Genomic DNA, 18,512 nt, shown 5'->3' on the forward strand with positions numbered 1-18,512 from the left:
TAACATATTTTAAAACTAGAGGACAGGTTTTCTCCAACCATGGGAGGATGATGGAGGGCAAAATTATTTTTGTTTTTAATTTTGTTTCTATTTCAAAGGATGCATATTGCAATTTTAGTTTTAGGGTTTATTTTCAAGAATCTTAAGTTTATTAAGGACTCCAGGATTTTTTTATTTTTTATTTAGTATTCAATATTTTACTATTCACGGGGTCTTGTTCATAGTTATTATTCATAGGTACTGTTCATGGTTACCGTTCATAGGGGTAAATTTCTTATTATGAATTTTGTGTTTAAGCTTGGAATTTTTTTGTCATTTTAATTATTGTATGGATATTTAATATCTCTGAACATTAATTATAATTTATAAGAGGTGTGTGTGGGGCCTTGACGAGGGGTTATTTCACATGATTTTCAGAATTGAAAAAGAAAAAAAACCCTATGATTTGGATCCCTTGCTTGAGGTATGGAGAAGAGACAATCGGTTTCTTCGACTTGTGCTTACGTTTGGTTTGTTCCTTACTGTTTTCTCAAATTTCCCTACATCGGAGGGGTAAAGGAAGAATTGTAAAGTATTACTGAGTTCTTGGGCTGTCCATGCTAGCAGTCCACCACTTGAGTCTAGCAACGACCAGTCCACCGTGACAGTTTCCCTTGGTGGTCCGCCTTAAAGGGTACAGCCACCTTTTAACAAAGATCACTTGGTACCGGCACAGGTATGGTACAAAGCTTAAGGGCAATGAAAAATAAGGTTGATCATGAGAGTGAGATTGAGTAAGCAACAACTGATTTGAGGCGGTATGGCATTCTTGGCCATCTCCATTATATGTTAGGGATTGAGAAAAGGTACCTTCCTTATAGCCTAACCACAAAAGTGAAACAAAAGTAGTAACTCTGCTTTCTAAGTGGCAGAGTTAAAGTTGTCAAGAAGTCTACAACACTAAAAGATATAGGAAGTGTGAGGAGATTCCTGACCCATGAGCTCAGGAAGAGTTGCACCCGATCCCAAGGGATGATTCTCCATTAGAGGTTTCTTTGTCATTCCTTGCTCTAGGGAGTAGAACATTTTGTTTGTTCGATCCATTCCTGGGATTTTGGCAGTAAAGGGAGGAGTATGTTGGTGTCCTCCAGCCACACACAGGGTAACAGAGGTACGCAAGCTGTAGGTGGGAGAGGAGCTAGGTGGCCAATTTAGTGCCTAATAGCAATATGCCAGGGCCCTCATACGTACGATAAAGAAGAAGGGACAAAGGGTCAAAGAGGTGGGAAAGCTTATTCAGAACAGACTGCAGCAAAACCAATTGAGTTAGGGACACTTAGGACTTTCCCTGCATGATCAGCTAATGGGAGTTGAGATCAAATCTCAAATCTTATCAGATTTCTAAAGATAAATAACAATATAGACTTCTATTTATGGCAGGCAATGATGCACTACAACCCAATATGCTAAAAGGATATCAATTGCAAACCATGAAATCACAAATGTACTAGGATTGAATCAGTTTTCCTATATCGAAGGACCGCAAAAAACAAGGAATAACAGAAGGGACTTCATTGAATGTCAAATGAATAACAACATCAAGCTATTTCAATATTGAATTCAAGCACAGGATACTTAATCTACTGTGCAGAATGAATAGAACTCTAAAAACTTGATGATGTGTAACAAATACTTTGTAAATGTACTATACCAAATGCCCATTGCAAGAACATAAAGATAAATTTATCAGTCTAAAATTCTTAATTAAAGTTGACATCACTGTCATTATCATCATCATCATCGGAGATTTGGGGTCAGCTGTCAACATACTAAAATATCCAATGTTCCAAAGTTTTTTTTTTTTAAGAGAAATTCCAATGTTCCGAAGTTTATGAACAAAAGGCACAACATTCTCTATATTTAACAATTGAACATGGTGATGTGATTATACAATAGCCAATATCTCATTCCAACAATGATGCAATAGATACCTGTCTGATAGAAAAACAAATCGCTCATTAAGAGAATCCTTTAGTGCATTTCTCAGCAAAATACGTTCTGCTTCAATCATACTTGATTCTCCCCAATCTACCTAAAAATAACATGGAAATGAAAGAAGTAACAATCACAGCTCAAAGGAATAAGTATAGTTAGTTTGTGACAATTATACCACAACAAGCTTTTCCTCAAATAAATGCATCTGACTACCACTATAAAATAAATGATGCAACAATTTGGAAGATCTATAACGGAGTTAGTTCACCATTAATCAACACTTACTGTAAAATAAATTTATGGCTCCATAAACCCATCAAACAACAGGAAATATAATAACTATGTGTGTGTGCATGCGCGCACACACACACACATATATATATACACTATGCATAACCTAATAACCATAGATGGGTTAACTATAGTCCTTGGAACCGGTAAACCTACAATCTGCTAGTTTTTGCAAATGGTATTTGAGACGTTCAACACATTATTTTTGTCAACGATCCAAAAAAAAAAAAATACTAGATTTTTTTATCAACTTCCAAAATTTATTTCATACCTCATCTTACAGATTAAAACAACCTCACAGTTCCCAAAAAACTTACAGAGTTTTGCAAATCGCTCTGTTCTAGCTGTACCTTACATCTTCACAAAACTTCTACAGGTGGCATGTTAAGGACCTCAAAATAATCAGTTAATCATAGACACCCTACAATGAAACAATGTGACCAAGGGCTGGCAAACCAGCTACACTCTGTTCACTCAGCACAGCCACCATAGTTGCTACATGCTCCAATCATCATTCAAAACATCTCTGTCACCATTTCAGACAATAGCAAGACCTAGATGATTCGCCAAGTCAAATAGCCAATATGGCAGGACTTGGTCAACTTTTAAATTCTTGCAGCAGAATTCAAACTTAAGTGCAACACTACAGGGTTACTGGGCCGTGAAATCGACTCGAAACTAGTTTTTCCACTGCAGAACTCATTCAAGTGCAAACATGAGTTGACTGGGCCATCAACTTGACTCGAAACTAGTTTTTATGCACTGACTCCAACTTTCCTTCTCTTTGCGAAGGTACTTAGGATGCAGTAACCATGGTTACTCCTTTTTATAAAACTTTAGCAACTGAAAGGCCCTAACGATCACGTTTTCCTACACAAAGAAGTCATGACAATAGGAAAACCCAAAATCTGATAACTAATTATTGAAGCTGTTTTGGAAATGTCAACAGTACCATCGATCACCACTGCAACATCAGCCACTCTCCTTCCAACTCAACTGGAAAGTTCCTGCCAGACACTAGAATAAAAAATGTGCTCCACAGAAGCAAGGCATCAGCATATACCCTCACACTCACGAAAAGCAAGATATGTTGCACTGTGCAATTGCACTGAACATGCAACTAACAAATGCAACTACTCAGAGAAAACTCCGTTCAGACCCATAAGCAACGCACTCAAAGGGTATGAGAAATAAGTGTGACAGAGAATGAACCAACACTCGATTGCTGAGGGAATGACCCACTCCTTTTGTTTTCCACTTCTCCTCCTTTCACTTCCTAACTTTCACTATCACTTTTATACAGCTACATTCCTCATAAAACTGCTGCACTTTTGAGTTAATAACTTGTGTTTCTTTCCCTTTTGCCTTCACAGTAATATAATTATCAAGTCCTAGAAAACTACCTCTGCATTCTAGTTGCATCACTTATACAATTAAAAAAACAAAAAAAAAATCCACTATTTACAATTCAAATTCTGAAATGTGTTCACTAGCACAACTTTTCTCATGCAAGAGGTATGTCTGCTTTCCAGTTTTTTAACTGATCTTCTTGGGTGAGAGTTTTAATGGATGCTTGCAGAAAATCGATGCTTTTATCCCTGTTAACGTGATGCATATTTTTATCTACTTAGCTTTTAAATATGAAATTGGTCATTTTTTTAACCTTTTGTGCAACCAAATTCTCCCTTGTATTCCGACTTCCAACACTGTATTCCGACTTCCAACACTCTACACCAACAAAGACACTAAAAATCTGAACCGACCACTTTAGGCTCACCAATGATGAATCCACAATTTAAGGAAAGAATACGACTATCACATGATATCAAAGAAAACTTACAAGAGTGACCTATACTCATGACACTCTTGAATACATGCTTATCCATTCAAGTTACGCCATAAAGGTTGTTTATAAACTATTGTTAAGTTCAATATTGAGGCATTCATCCATTGACGGAATCCTAGAATAACTCTCCTTTGTTTTAAAAAGATAAATTGTGATCTAGAAAAGCCACTTAAAAACCAACCAACCACCAAATCAACTAATTGTCATGAGTAATGAACATTAAAGCAACAAGAGCAAGTACAATGCACCCCAACTAAATGAAAGGAATTGTTAAATAACTGTGAGCTACAAAGAAAAATAAACTTCTAAAATTTGCACTCTAAACATCAATCAAGATAAGATAAAGAACCTGTATGCTATCATTAAGTTGACAACCATAAAAAAGGGGACATCTTGTTGTCACTTTATTGAAAACAAATCCAGGCCGTGAATGGATATAAATTGAAAAGGCAGGCTCCTTGGCACCCTGCATAAGGCAATAAAAGCATTTTAATTTGGTAAGCTCCCCCTTGTCAAAGATAATTAAAACGAAAAGGTTTAGTGATGCAATCCCTTGTATTAGTAGATTGTCTAAATTTTTAATCTAGCTACTGCTTCAAATTTTAATCTACTTTATTAGAAATATAATAGACCCTAAGGGTGGGATCTTGGCTTTTTTTTATTCCCTTTCGTTGGGGTGGAGATGGGGAGTTGTAATTGTTGAATTTAAACAAAGGAAATGTATACATTGAGACCATTTACCTTTGGTACAAGGTAGTCACAATTAATCTTGACCATTGGATGTGGAATTGGATGGTTGCATTTATTCCATTGACCATGCACAAACTTCAAAAGAAATTTTTTTTAACTTTGTTACACACCTAAGCTATCAGATTTCACATCGGATGGTTATAAATAATTGTGACCTCCTTGTATCAAAGGTAAATGGTCTCATTGTATACAATCCCTTAAACAAATTTCCAAAACTGGCAAGGGCAATAAATAGATAGTTTGCTGATGCACCTCAACCTATCTCATATGCACTAAAATTGAATTGTGATTTGTTACAGAAGGAAGCAAACCAGTGACATGCAAAAATCATATACAAAATCCTCCCACGTCAATAATCAAACTCTCCAGATTCTCATGGCCTAGACTGGAAACTGAAAAATCTCAGTACAAAAAGCTCCAAATTACCCTTTTTCCAAGTTTAAAAATCAATTACCAAACCAAGTATCTGCATATCCCCTGTCCTTGTTAAGGAAATCAAATAGAGCACTGACATGCTCTATCTAAAAAATCACATGGCATTAGAGAAAAGCTAATACATGAACTAAACAATAGACTGGATATTTCTATCAGTGGAATAAGAGATATTTTATGAACAACAATGAGTTTATGGAAAACTAAGAAATAATAGTACCTGGAAGAAAGCATCCCAAATGAGATCCACAGGTAATCGGTTGCGAGCAATGAAAAGAAATGCAATCTTTGGTTTCTGAAATGATGTAAACGGCCTAATTCGACTGTATTGCACTTGGACAACTAATAAACTCACAAAACAACAGCTCAGAAGCAACACCCCAAAAATCCTGTTCTTCCATCGACTGCAAGCCTTTTGCTTTCTCTTCATGGTTTTATCAGGCCAAGAAAATCACATCAAGGAAAGCAATTCATCCAACATTTACAACAAAACTCGTACAAAGTGACAAGTTATCAAAGTAGCGAATACTCTCTCCCAACGATTCCATTGATAGAAGCTTAACATCAAAGCACTCATGTTCACGAGAACATGAACCAGAATGCTTCATTTTCCTACAGAAAAAAGTGAAGTCAACCAGCGATAAGTAAAGAAGGAAGTTATGATAAATGAAACTGGTTTCCAACAATTACTTCCCCAAAAGATAGTTCATTTTCAGACAAGCACTCAAATCTTCCAGCAGTAAAAAATCTTATAGAAATTCCCTCATCTTAAACAAAAGAAACCTCCAACGAGTTGCTTGATCCCTTTGAAGTTATTTTTCCCTGATTTTTCATGAATTTCAGCCAGATTTACAGAGAAGACAACATCATAGAAAATGCATCCAAACATTTTCTACAATAACCCATAGACTTTGCCAAATTTTGCAGATAAGCATCAATTCAGATGCAAAATCCCCAATTCATCCATGATTTTCAATGCATCTCAACCATATTTGCCCTAATTCGAAGCGAAAACCATGATTTCTGCAGATTATTCGAAAGAAATCAATACAATTCACACAGAAAGCGAATATGTGAAGCTTTAATAAAGTTTAAAAACTTATAGAGAAAGAAACCCTAATTAAGAGTGCGAAGGTCAGTGCGGAGAGAGTGCAGAAGCGAACCTGCTGCAGATTGAGACAGCGAGCCCAAATGACAAACCCGTTTCATGGGCTGTCCTGTGAGACTGAAAGATCCTGCCCAGTCACACCGAAACACGTGGTACTTGCTCACCTGCCAGTTTACACAAGATTTTAGGCCCTAAATGACCGGCCTTTTATTCCTGCACCTAAAGCTGCTTTGGAAACGAGCCATCCAGAATGAAATTGTGGTCCATTCTATTATCTCCTCCTCCTCCTCTTTTTTTTTCTCTTCCTTTTTTTTAAAAAAATTGGCGAATCAGACTGTTTGATTCAGATCGAAAATCTTTGAGGCCATTTGGTTTTGCCTAAATATTGAGAACTAATTGGTTCCCCTGGGGACAAGATTAGTTATGACTTGATTTTTTGACAGAACTAGTTCGATTTATTGAAAATCTAGTCCCACTTTATTTTTCAATATTTTTTCAATTTTTTGTTGCCTAATTGTTAGTTTTTTTATTCATCTATTAACTAGGGCGGATCATTGATTTGAGCTGTAGATCTACACCGGTTTCCTGGAGGCAATCCGAGTTACCAAGCCATGTTTTTAAAGCTTGCATGAAACTTAAAATGTGCCATGAAGTTATGAATTTTTTTTTTTAGATGTTGAGATCCATTCAGTTATTTCACATACAACGATAGATAGTGGTTGTGATCTCCTTGTATCAACTATAAATTATCTTAATATATGCTTTTGTATGCATAATCTAAGAAATAAAATATGTATTAGAATTTTTTGTAGCAAAAAAAAGTAAAATGTTATGTTACCATATGGATAAATTATTTTGCATCTTGAATGCGTGATTCCAACCTAATTTAGACTTGAAACCCATCCAAAATCACAGTAACAAACCAAACAACTCAAAAAACCATAATGAATTGGTCAAAAGTTTAAAATAGTATGTTTTTAGGTTTAAAATTTGATTTTTTTTTTTTTTAAAGTGTTTGTTGGGAAGTATGGGACTTCAAACTTCCAGGTTTGGTTGATTTTTCCCAATGTATTGGGGTGCATAGCATAAGTTAATACACTTTTGTTATTTGAGTGCCTGCCATTTGAACTTAAAAAAGATTTTTCTACATTTGATATTTGTCAAAAAATATCTTTTTACATGTGATATTTGTCAAACATCAACTCTCTCTTTCTCTCTAACCCTAAGGTGAAATTTTGGAAATTGAACAAAAATCGAAGAAAAAGCATTCAAACCTTTTAGTGGTACATAATGGTCATTTTTTGGCAATATAATTGGTGACCTCTTATATCAAGTTAGGTAGGTTCAGAATGGAGAAGTAGTTGTCATTGCTATAAAGTATAAATTACGTTCTCCAATATAGGAGAATCTTTGGGCAAGTATCAAATCGTGGTCTCCCAGTTAATGAAGGCATAATGTCCATTTTTTAGGCCATTATGATTGCCTTGGATAAGGGATAATTCATTTTTTAGGCCAATATGATTGCCTTAGATAAGGGATAAAATTAGTGCTTTATGCAAGAAAGCATCCAACCGTCGTTTGGTTATGTTTGGAAAATAATTATACAACTAACACCCTCCTAAAGTTTAAATTTTGACTCAACTACCACTTGTGAACCTCCTCGTTGTTTTTAGTTGGTTGAGCTTTACTACCACGTGCGAGCTTGAGTCTTTTTTTTCATTTTTTCTTGTTAGGTGGGGTCAGCTTGGTTTGCTAGAGATAGGTAGGAAGGCCTAGGAACCCAAGACCCTTTCAAGTTCTTGGGGTTAAGCTCAAGGGATTTTGGTCCTTTTTTTTTTTTTTTTTTTGGTATAAATAGTAAGGGTACGTTTTGTTCATATAAAAATATTTTTTGGAAAATATTTTCACATGAAAAATTTCAAATTTCCTCTTATGGTTAAGTGCGGGAATATTTCACTCCAATTAGCTACCAATTGATGTAAAAAGATGAATTGAGACCAATTGGTATGAAAATATTCACATACCTAACGGCATGAAGAAATTCTTTTACGTGAAAATATTTTCGAAAGAAGTATTTTCACGCACAACAAATGTACCCTAAATTAACAAGAGATGATCTCCCATTTTAATCCTAGGATTATAACTTGAGAGAATATTAGCATACATACGATATGGGGAACTACATGTATCATCAACATTCCATTGTCAACCCAGATGGTTGAGAAGTAATAGCCATGTTGCATTGTAGTTTAGAAATAGTGAACCCCACATCATATTGTTTGCTTACTACATACATAAATGTATGCAAGCCCAATGCGTTGTACAATATTTTGAGTCGTGTAATATAAGACTATTTATATTTGGTACAAGAAGGTCAGAGTCTCCCTTAATTATCAAATGCACAACTTGTGGGGTGTGTCACAAAGTTCAAATTTTACTTTTCAAAACCTTGAGTCAATCATAAACGCACGCTCAGTAGTTGAAGTTCACATCTAATAACTAAGGATGATTGATGATTGTGATATTTTTGCATAAAAAATAAATGATTTTATCTAGTACTTTTTCTCTCTTTTTCACTGCTCTACAAATTATGCATTTATGTAGTTGTGACAATACTTTAACCTAAAAACCAATTGCAAAAATCTTGCTATTCACAAATAATCACTTGTTATTCATCAAATAACGTCACTGTATCAGTTGCCATGATTATTTTTGCTGGTGGTAGGGCTTTGCTTTTAAGAAAACTCATTGAGACTTGGGATTTAAGAATTGCCTGGTTTCACTGTTCATTACTTGATTGCAAACATTTGACTAGGACTTCTCTCCTCAAGTGTCAAACTGATTCCAAGGCTCACACATCGACCATGAAACCTAGCCATTCACGATTGCGCCGTAAGTACTGGTGTCCTTTAGGAACTCTTCAACCGTTGGATGTCAGTGTTCGACGGTTGATGGGTATCAAAGAGTTACCTTGAGCATAGATACTTCTCAACCACCCACTATTGAAACTTGATGTTTTAGAAGTAGTTGGAATACTTTTTTATTTTCTCTCCCTCACGCTCGTTTTTTTCATTTTTTTTTCCTTATAAGCAATATATTTTCTAGGAGCTCCTCAACCATTCGATATCATCATCAAATGGTTGACGGGTATCATCTAGATAATTCATAAGTAGCTGGTTTTTTTTTTCAAGCAATAGACTTTTAGTCTAAACCCAAATGATTGGAAACAGTACTTTACCATTTAATTGTAGGTAGGGTTTAGGTGAGTCTAGGGATGCACTTGTTACAATGAATCCAAATTTTGGAAGTCAATCATATAGACCACAAGCATTATGAAAATGGAGGAAAAAAAAACCAGAAGCCTTAGTTTATTTCATACATTTTTCTATGAACTATTAATTGTATATCTTAAAGGATCATCAAATCTGTAGAACCTTTGGAGGTCTAAATTCACAGCACTGAGATAGAAATGAAGTTATGGTGATTTGGGATGTATTTCAATTCCTGAGTCCCTCGAAAACTAGCATCAACACACTCACCAAATACCTTTGCTGATATTAGTTCTAGCAAGGTTTCATTAGCTGACTCATATGCATAGGGAAATTAAACGTGATGAGCGACTCCCTTATTTTGAATAGTTAATTGACAAGACTTCTTTATATAAATAAGAAAAATATCAATACATGATCAAGCCACCTCTAAACATCAATGAGGTGGTTAAATTTCAATTTATTTGTCAACAAAGTAGTTGCATTTTAAAAATCATTTGACTAGGTACCTCATAAGTTACTTTGTTAAAAATATCCAAACTGCCCATGTTTCAAGTTTGCAACCTTGAACAAGTGAAGGAATTTTGATAATTTGTCAACTTAAGTCATTTTGCCAAGTGACCTAAATACTTCTCCTTGTTCAAGGTTGGAAACCAACGAACACATATTTTTCACCAGGAAAATGTGTTCCAAGTTGAAATATAGAACAAGTAGGGTATGTACATCTTTTGGCTCGTGTAGCGTAAGTTGGGAAAATTATCAAAATGCCTGCGTCTCTTGGATTCCAAACTTGAATCAATAATTTTCAATGAAACATATGTTTTAAGTTGGGAATTTGGATCAAAAAATTGATGTGGGGAAAATTAAGGGAATAATGAAATTAACAAGAAACAAGCCAAACATAAGCAATTTGGAAGAAACTCTAAGGTTTTCTCCCACCTATGACTCAAGCTTTAGGTTTTTTTTACAAAACAAAGTCTTTCTTTTATTCAAGCCTTTTCAATTTGCCTTTCAAGTTTCTTGCTGTCACACCCCAAGAATTTACAATACTATTATTCCTGAGATGTGACGGACAAAACATATATACATCTATTGATAGGACAAATTTACAGTGGCAAGGTCTTACATAGTAAATAAAAAAAGCTAGCACAACAACAGTATCTTTCAAGGTTGATCTTGACTAGCACTCAAAATGAATCCGTAGTTATCCTGAAAAAATGTTTACCATAGTTTGATGAGTTTGGCTACTCAGTAAGTGATCATCATAATCCTAAAAATAATCATGATTGAAAGATATCAATATTTTCCAAAATAAGATCTATTAACAGAAATGCATCAACAGTTTCACTTTCAATAAACGCATAATTAAGTATAATCCGAGTAATTGAAATGCTTATAACACTTTTAACGGCAGTATATAATTCAAAGGATTTCACAAAATACCCTACTGGCGTCCCAAGTAGGTCACCTATATACCCCATCAGCATCCTGATGGGTCCACTTAATCCCTATCGGCGTCCTAGATAGGTCCACTTAATCCCTGCAGGTCCACTTATACCTCACCGGCGTACCGGATTAGTCCACTTAATCCCTACCGGCGTCCCAGATAGGTCCACTTATACCTCACCGTCGAACCGGATGAGTCCACTTGCATACTTAAATTATTTCTCAATTTCTTTAAACATTCGAAAGCAGCAATATCATGTACTCAACGTATCACTAAAATCATTAATATGAATTTCACTTAAACCATTAATAACAGTCACTCTCTATAATATTTCAAAAATAACCAATCAAATATTTTGGGCTCAAATTTAGAAAGGTAGCAGTTTGTAAAGGCATTCTAGCATAATTGCCAATTTAATATGTATAGAAAAACTCTTATAAAAATTCAAGAATACGGAATTATCACAATTTATGGGATATCAATCCACAAATAAATATTTCACAACAATACTATAATCAATTGCAAAAATGTCAATTTTTTTAAATAATAAGGCAGTCATTTGCACATGAATTTTACAATGTCTAAATATTCAAAACAATAGAAAGAAATATCACAATTTTACTAAAAGCAGAAATATCACATTTATTTCTAACAATAGACAAGAAAATAAATAAATTTATTTTTCTAATTTACAGCATTCAAAATTTCTAACATAGATAAAATATCACAATTTTTATTAAAAAGATTATTTTTCAAGATAATGAGGTCACGTGCGCATAAAATTTATCGCGCCTAAAATTCATGATAATAAGCAGAAATAATTATTTCATTTTATTTTTAAAAAGAATGGATTATTTTTCGAGACAATGAGGTCACTTACACACAAAACTGATAAAATAAAGATCCTAGACGGAAATATCACTATTTATTAAAAATAGACTATTTTTCAGAAAGACGATGTCACTTACCCACAAATGTTTGCGAGGAAGCTTCCGATAAAAAATTCGGTTCGAGAGAGGAGTTCACTGTATTTCGACCAGAGAGAGAGAGAGATCTCAAAATTTTGTTTTAGGGTGGGAGTGCTCACATCCCCTATTTAAATTCTTATAACGTATTATTATATTATTTTATTACGCTCTACCTGAGGTGTCGCGTTAAAAGTCTGCTTTTATCGTACGAAAACCACGTCCGCTAAAGGACGTTGCCAGCTGCAAGCAGCAGGAGGCAAAAGCAGGCAAAAGAAAAAAGTAAAGGCAAAGGCAAAATCTTTTGAAAATAGTGATGGTCATCAAAGACCATCATATTCAAACAGAACATCACCTATTTAAAAGCATATTTTCTCCTTCTTTTTTTTTTGAAATTTTAGGATTGTTACACTTGCCTTTCAAGTTTCTCAATTCTATCATCTATAGGATCACAGAGTGGATTTACTAAAATATCCCTTTTACGACCTTTTCTCATTACCATGGATTCACCGAAATCACAAATCTTAGACAAATAATCAATAAAAATTGTTACCAATCAGCAAGATCGAGGTTGTTTTGACAAAACTTTAGCCAAAATCAGTAAACCCTATATCCCACTATAACTTCATGTAGATCACGGGCTCTGATACCACTTGATGTAGAAAAAATTGAGGGAATAATAAAATTAGCAAGCAATAAATCAAACACAAGTAATTTTGGAGAAACTATAAGGCTTTCTCCCACTATGGCTCAAGCCTTATGCTTCTTTTATAAGACAAAGTCTTTCTTTTCTTAAAGATGAATACATTAATGATTCTGCAACCCATCCATGCCCTTATTTATATTGAAAATTATTGTTTTTGACAATATATGTCCATATAATTACCTTTTGACCCAATATCCTAACTTAAACTAAAACTTTATAATGATAGTTTTGCCTCTATGAACAGTACAAAGTTTTTTTTTTCTTAAAGAGAAATACGTGAATGACTCTATAGCATATCCATGCCTTTGTTTATATTGAAAATTTATTGTTTTGGACAATATATGTCCATACAATTAACTTTTGACCCTATGTATCTTAATTTCAACTAAAAATTCATAATGTTTTTACTCCTATAAATAGTACCCGCAAATAGTGCTCATGAATAATACTTGTGAATAGTTCTCATGAATAAATAAAAAAATGATAAAAATCCTAAAATTCCTAAAAAGCTAAAAAAACCTAGAAATAAACTCAAACAAAAACAATAACATACATCCTTTGAAATTGAAGAAAAGTAAAAAAATAAAACAATTTTTCTATCTATAAAGAATATATTGAGGTTGTTTAACTCAAGTGACTTAAATAGGTTGAATTACAAAAATGGCATCACTTGTTCATAGTTACAAACATAGAACAAGGGAAGTTTTAGCATTTTTCAACAATTTTAATAATGAGGTACATAAGTCAATTGATTTCAAAAGGTAACTATATTTTGTTAGTGAATTTGTTGATTTAACCAACACGATGATTTTTTTACGTTGTCCATTTCCATGATATTTTCTTTTATCTCTGTTATACTGTGAAGCAATACAGCAGCATTACACAAAGCTGCTCCATGCAAAAAATGAAGGCAAACACTCACCATACCTTCCTGTTGACCATCATTGAAATTTTACCCTTTTCTTCTCTAAGCAAGAATCTTTACCCTTGTTGTACTCTTACGCAATAATATACCCTTCCGAAGCGCACCTCAAAGTTTCTTGGCAAACTCATGGGCAATATTTACACCAATGTTTAAAAAAACAGATCGATGACCTGGGTCGGTTACCCTAAAAATCATGTCGAATCTATAGATCGGTGATTTGGATAGGAAAATCGATCGGATCAGCCGATCTTGGCCTAAAAAAGTTTCAAAAAAATCACTATAATTTCTAAACAATCTGGCTTTTTAGGTTTCTAAAAAAAATTCTAGCAATTACAAGTGGTTTTTCATTATTGTCATAAATATGTAAATCAGTGTTTGGAAAATCAACTCAGCCAAGGTACTCGGTCCTTGGCGGAGTCGAGTTACTCGGGTGAGTTCGAGTTATTCGGTCAAGTTCAACTCATTTTTTTTGTAAAAAAAATGAACATATGTATAAGTTCTATCCTCCTTCTACTATCCAGCCGTCTAATTTTGATCAAGAGAGCCACTCACCGTATAATCTTAGATCCGACTTCTCAAAGTATTTTATTTTTAGTTTTTTTATACAAATTGTATGAATATGAAATTTGGTACGTGTCATCTTCTCATTGGGCCACACCTATAAAAAATATTAAAAATAATTTTTCGATAAAAAAATAATGATCAAAATACCCCTTGAAACTTTCAAGGGTTTTTTGGATATTTTATTTTATTGAAAATATTTTTTTTATATTTTTCTTGTGCGAGTTTAATAGAATAAAGGACGTCTAAAATTTGGTATCAAAATAATTTATAAAAAAAAATTAAAAAGAAAATAGTGTAAAGACGTGACATTGTGATTGAGGCAATCTTAGTCCTCCATTCAAAATGGACAGTTAGATAAGGGGGAAGATAGAAGTTCTATATTGTAGGGGAAGCATAAAAAGCTTGCCTATATATATATAGCAGGTAACTTTTTCAATAAAAAAGCGAATGCAAATGGGTTAGGCTGTGTAATATAAAGTTTCCTTTTTGTAGGAGGTGTACAATTCAATTCTTGGGGGCTAAAAAAAAAATAACAATAAATAATATATATATATATATATAGCACGTAACTTTTTCAATAAAAAAGCTAATGCAAATGGGTTAGGCTACGCAATATAAAGTTGTCCTTTTGTAGGAGGTGTACAATCCAATTCTTGGGGGTTAATGGGGGGATTCAAACCCCAATCCCACTGTAACATATGCATCAACACTAATCCCAAAGCCATTTAAATGTAAATAATTAAAATTTCCTGCATTAATATAAATAAATATTTCTTTAACTCTCTTTAAAAAAAAAAAAATGACAACTTGCAAAAAGTGATGGGGAGATTCGAACCCCAATCTCGTTGCATCATCATCATATTCATCAAGGCTAATCGCAAAGCCATTCGAATGTAAATGAAAATTATCATCATTAACTTTTTCTTAAACTATTTAAAGTCGGCTACACTAATCCTGGTCTGTCATTCTATCAATGGCCATACCCTTATTTATTAAATAAAAATATTATATAAAATTTTTCTTAAAATAAATCCCACAATTTCTACCAAACTCGAGTTACTAGACCCCTCTAGCTATTTGTACTTCAGGTCTTGGTTTATAAAGGACTTGGCACCATCCATAACCACTGTTCAAAAGAAAAAGTCAACTACTTGGGTGAGCCAACCGAGACTCGACCTAGTATCTTGAGTTTGGGGGTCAAGCTCAGGATCTTAAAAAAAAAAAATCTAAAATATTATATAGATTCTAAAAAATAAGAAAATTAATTGTAACTTTTTTTTTTTTTAATATTTTCTATCATTTTAGCAACGATTGTGAAGTGAGTTACTCAGACTCAGCCCAAGTTACTCAAGACTGCCTAGGGCCAAATTCTAGGGCTGAGTCATGCTTTCATACATTTGTTGCAACCTTAAATTGAAGGAAAAATGCATGTCCTAAAAATCCAGCGAAAAATATTATTTTGATGGGAAAAACCCTCTAATTGATCATCTCGACGTCGAGATGTACAATTATAGAGAAAACAAAAAAGATCTTAAAGTACCAAAAATGGCACATCTTATAATATATTTGTTTCAAAAAGTGCTAGGCGGCACCGAGGCCGCCATGGGGATCCAGGCCACCTAGCGCCTAGGCCGGCGCCCAGAACCTGGGCGGCCCAATTGAAAAAAAATAAAATTAAAGGGCTAAGGCCAGTTGAAAAAAAAAAAAAAATGATGACTAATAATGATTAATCCATAAGAATTTTGATAATGCATAAGACCATGATCCCAGTTAAAAAAGAAGAAGATAGAAGTCGGGTAGAGAATTTTGAATTTTTGATAATCCATATTTTCATACAATGCTAAAACAATAAAACCATACAAACATACACTGATAGTCTGATACACTGTAGACTGTACACACAAAAATTAGATAGTAGAACTAGAAACTAAAAACTAGAAAAAAGAAATGAAAAATAAAAAAGATAAAATATATAGAAATTCATAAAATATACAGTTTATGAGACTATGACACATTAGTTAACACTCAACACTAAGAGTCTTCAATCATCATCATCATTAGAAGGAATAGGGTAAGCTTTATCATATGCATCAGAATCGAGACAATCATCATCAAAGTCATCTCCCTCTTCAATATAACGCTCATCATCCTCTGTTTCTTCTGAATCTGCCTCTTCTTCATCCTCTTCTTCTACCTCCCTCTTACTAGTATGTGCAGATGAGGCCTTATGAGACTTGGCTGCTCTACTATTTTCTATCTTTTTGTGCTTCCCTGAACTCAAATATTATATAATTTCCTCCCTTATAGCTTCAAAAATATTTTTATATGGGGCAACATCCCCTTTAATACCGACAATGTGGTTTTTAAACCGGTAAATGCCCCCCTTAGTATCATTTCAATAATAATTACATTAAATACGATTTTTGTCATTCGGATTTGTTATAACCATACTTTCAACTCGGATCACCACTTCTATAAGAATCTGGAAAAGATATTTCCATAGAACAAAGTTCATTTTCATCATTTTCTAGTTCTTTAAAATTTAGAAGTTGTCTAATCTCATCTCGAATAGCTTCAAAAACCTTTTTACAACATTCTCTTTAATACCAGCAAGGTGTTTCTTGAATCGGTTAATACCCCAATTGGTATCTTTTCCACAAAAATTACACCTTATACAATATTTATCATTTGGTTCTGGGTTATAACCATACTTCCAACCCAGATCACTTCTTCTGGAAGTAATATAAATAGATATGTTCAAATGATAAGGATTTTGTTCTTATTTTTGTTTTACAAAACTCATATATTGCTTAATCTCCTCTCCGCTAGTTTCAAGAACATTTTTACAATGGGCAACATTCCCCTTAGTATTACCAACAAGATGTTTCTTAAACCAGTTTATACCCCCTTTTGTATCTTTTTCACAAAAAAATGTATCTGATGCAATTTTTTTCATTTGGATTCGGGTTATATCCATATTTCTAACCCGGATCTCCACTCCGACTAGATCATGAAGAAGACATCTCAAAATAAAAAAAGTAATATAAAACATAAAGTTTTGTACTTATTTTGATTGCTCGAACTCCAAATTCTCACCTCTAAGATGTTTTCTGATGCCAAAATAATAATAAAATACCCTCTAATAGGATTATAAAACTCAAAAAATAAATCAAATCTACCTGGGTGGTGTTTGGATTCTTTTTCCGTAACTTTGAGAAACATTTCGATCCAACTTCGATCAAATAAAAGTAAAAAAAAGATGTTTTCTTGAAGTTTCTTTCTCTCTAAAATGGGTTCTTGTGGGTTTAGGTTTCAAATGAACCTAAAACCCATCCTTTGAAACCCTTTATATTTAAAAAAAAAAATCAATAGAAAAAAAAAAAAGAAGTTATGCCCGCCCTAGGCGGGTTTCGTACCGCCTAGGCGGCCACCCAAGGATTGCTACCTAGTTTGGCTGCCTAGGCCTGTGCAATGCGCCCAGGCCTTTTGGACTGCCTAGGCGCTTGTCGGACTGCTTTTTTGAACACTGAGCTAGATCGTCCTTTCTTAAGATTTTAATATATTTGTAGATATACTCGATCTGTTCTATTTTTTGAGTTTTAAAGTCCATAATTAGATGTGAAGTAATTTTAAAGGCCATCATTGAAATTTTGACACCAAAATTACATCTTTTGATGAGCTATGGAGGTGTGCCTTAATTGGATTGTTTAAAGTTAACACTTTTATACAAACCACACCCTTGTTCAAATATTAGAATTTTGAGAAATTTACGTATGGACACTATTTGGGGGGGGGGGGGGGGTGTGGACTCAATTACCAAATGGGCTCATATTTGCCCAAAATTATGAGCAGCACCCCTTGGCAGCATTTTTTATTTCCCCACAAGTTACCCCTCTATCAGGTAAACCGAACACCGAACAGGTGGGGTTGAAAAAATGTTGTCTGGTGTTCGATTTACCAGACAATTCTTTGAGTTTTTAAGTTTTCAATTTGCTGTCTGGTGTTCGAAATATCAGACAGGGGATTTTTACTTTTGAAGATTAGATACCCCTGTTCGGTGTTCGAAATACTGGACAGCTCTTTGGCTTCTTTTAAGCAAAAAAAGCCCCATTTTACTACTCTGAAATGAAACACCAGACAACTTTCTGGAATCAAAATGCCTCATTGCTGTCTGGTATTTGGAACACCAGACAACTTACTGGAATCAAAATGCCTTTGTTGTTGTCTGGTATTTA

At 34.0% G+C, this 18,512-nt stretch overlaps 1 protein-coding gene across 4 annotated transcripts in view; it reads right to left on the reverse strand.

The window, feature by feature from the left end:
- The window catches only part of LOC18430789 (Core-2/I-branching beta-1,6-N-acetylglucosaminyltransferase family protein), a 71,919-nt gene extending 65,340 nt beyond the window's left edge, over window positions 1–6,579 (reverse strand). For 2 of the 4 annotated variants that reach the window (XM_020665159.2, XM_011623779.3), the window contains exons 1-4: window positions 6,457–6,579; window positions 5,514–5,905; window positions 4,461–4,577; window positions 1,971–2,071 (exon numbers count right to left, since the gene is read on the reverse strand). In XM_020665159.2, coding sequence (XP_020520818.1) covers window positions 1,971–2,071; window positions 4,461–4,577; window positions 5,514–5,723 — 428 coding nt within the window. In that variant the 5' untranslated portion in view covers window positions 5,724–5,905; window positions 6,457–6,579. Of the gene's footprint in view, window positions 1–1,970; window positions 2,072–4,460; window positions 4,578–5,513; window positions 6,317–6,456 lie in introns of all 4 variants that reach the window. The other 2 variants (XM_088863573.1, XM_088863572.1) reach the window with 1 other exon arrangement.
- Window positions 6,580–18,512: the final 11,933 nt, after the last annotated feature.

Source organism: Amborella trichopoda, chromosome 3, assembly GCF_054954075.1.
Source record: "Amborella trichopoda isolate Santa Cruz 75 chromosome 3, AtrichopodaSantaCruz75HAP2 v2.0, whole genome shotgun sequence".
Taxonomy (NCBI): Eukaryota; Viridiplantae; Streptophyta; class Magnoliopsida; order Amborellales; family Amborellaceae; genus Amborella; species Amborella trichopoda.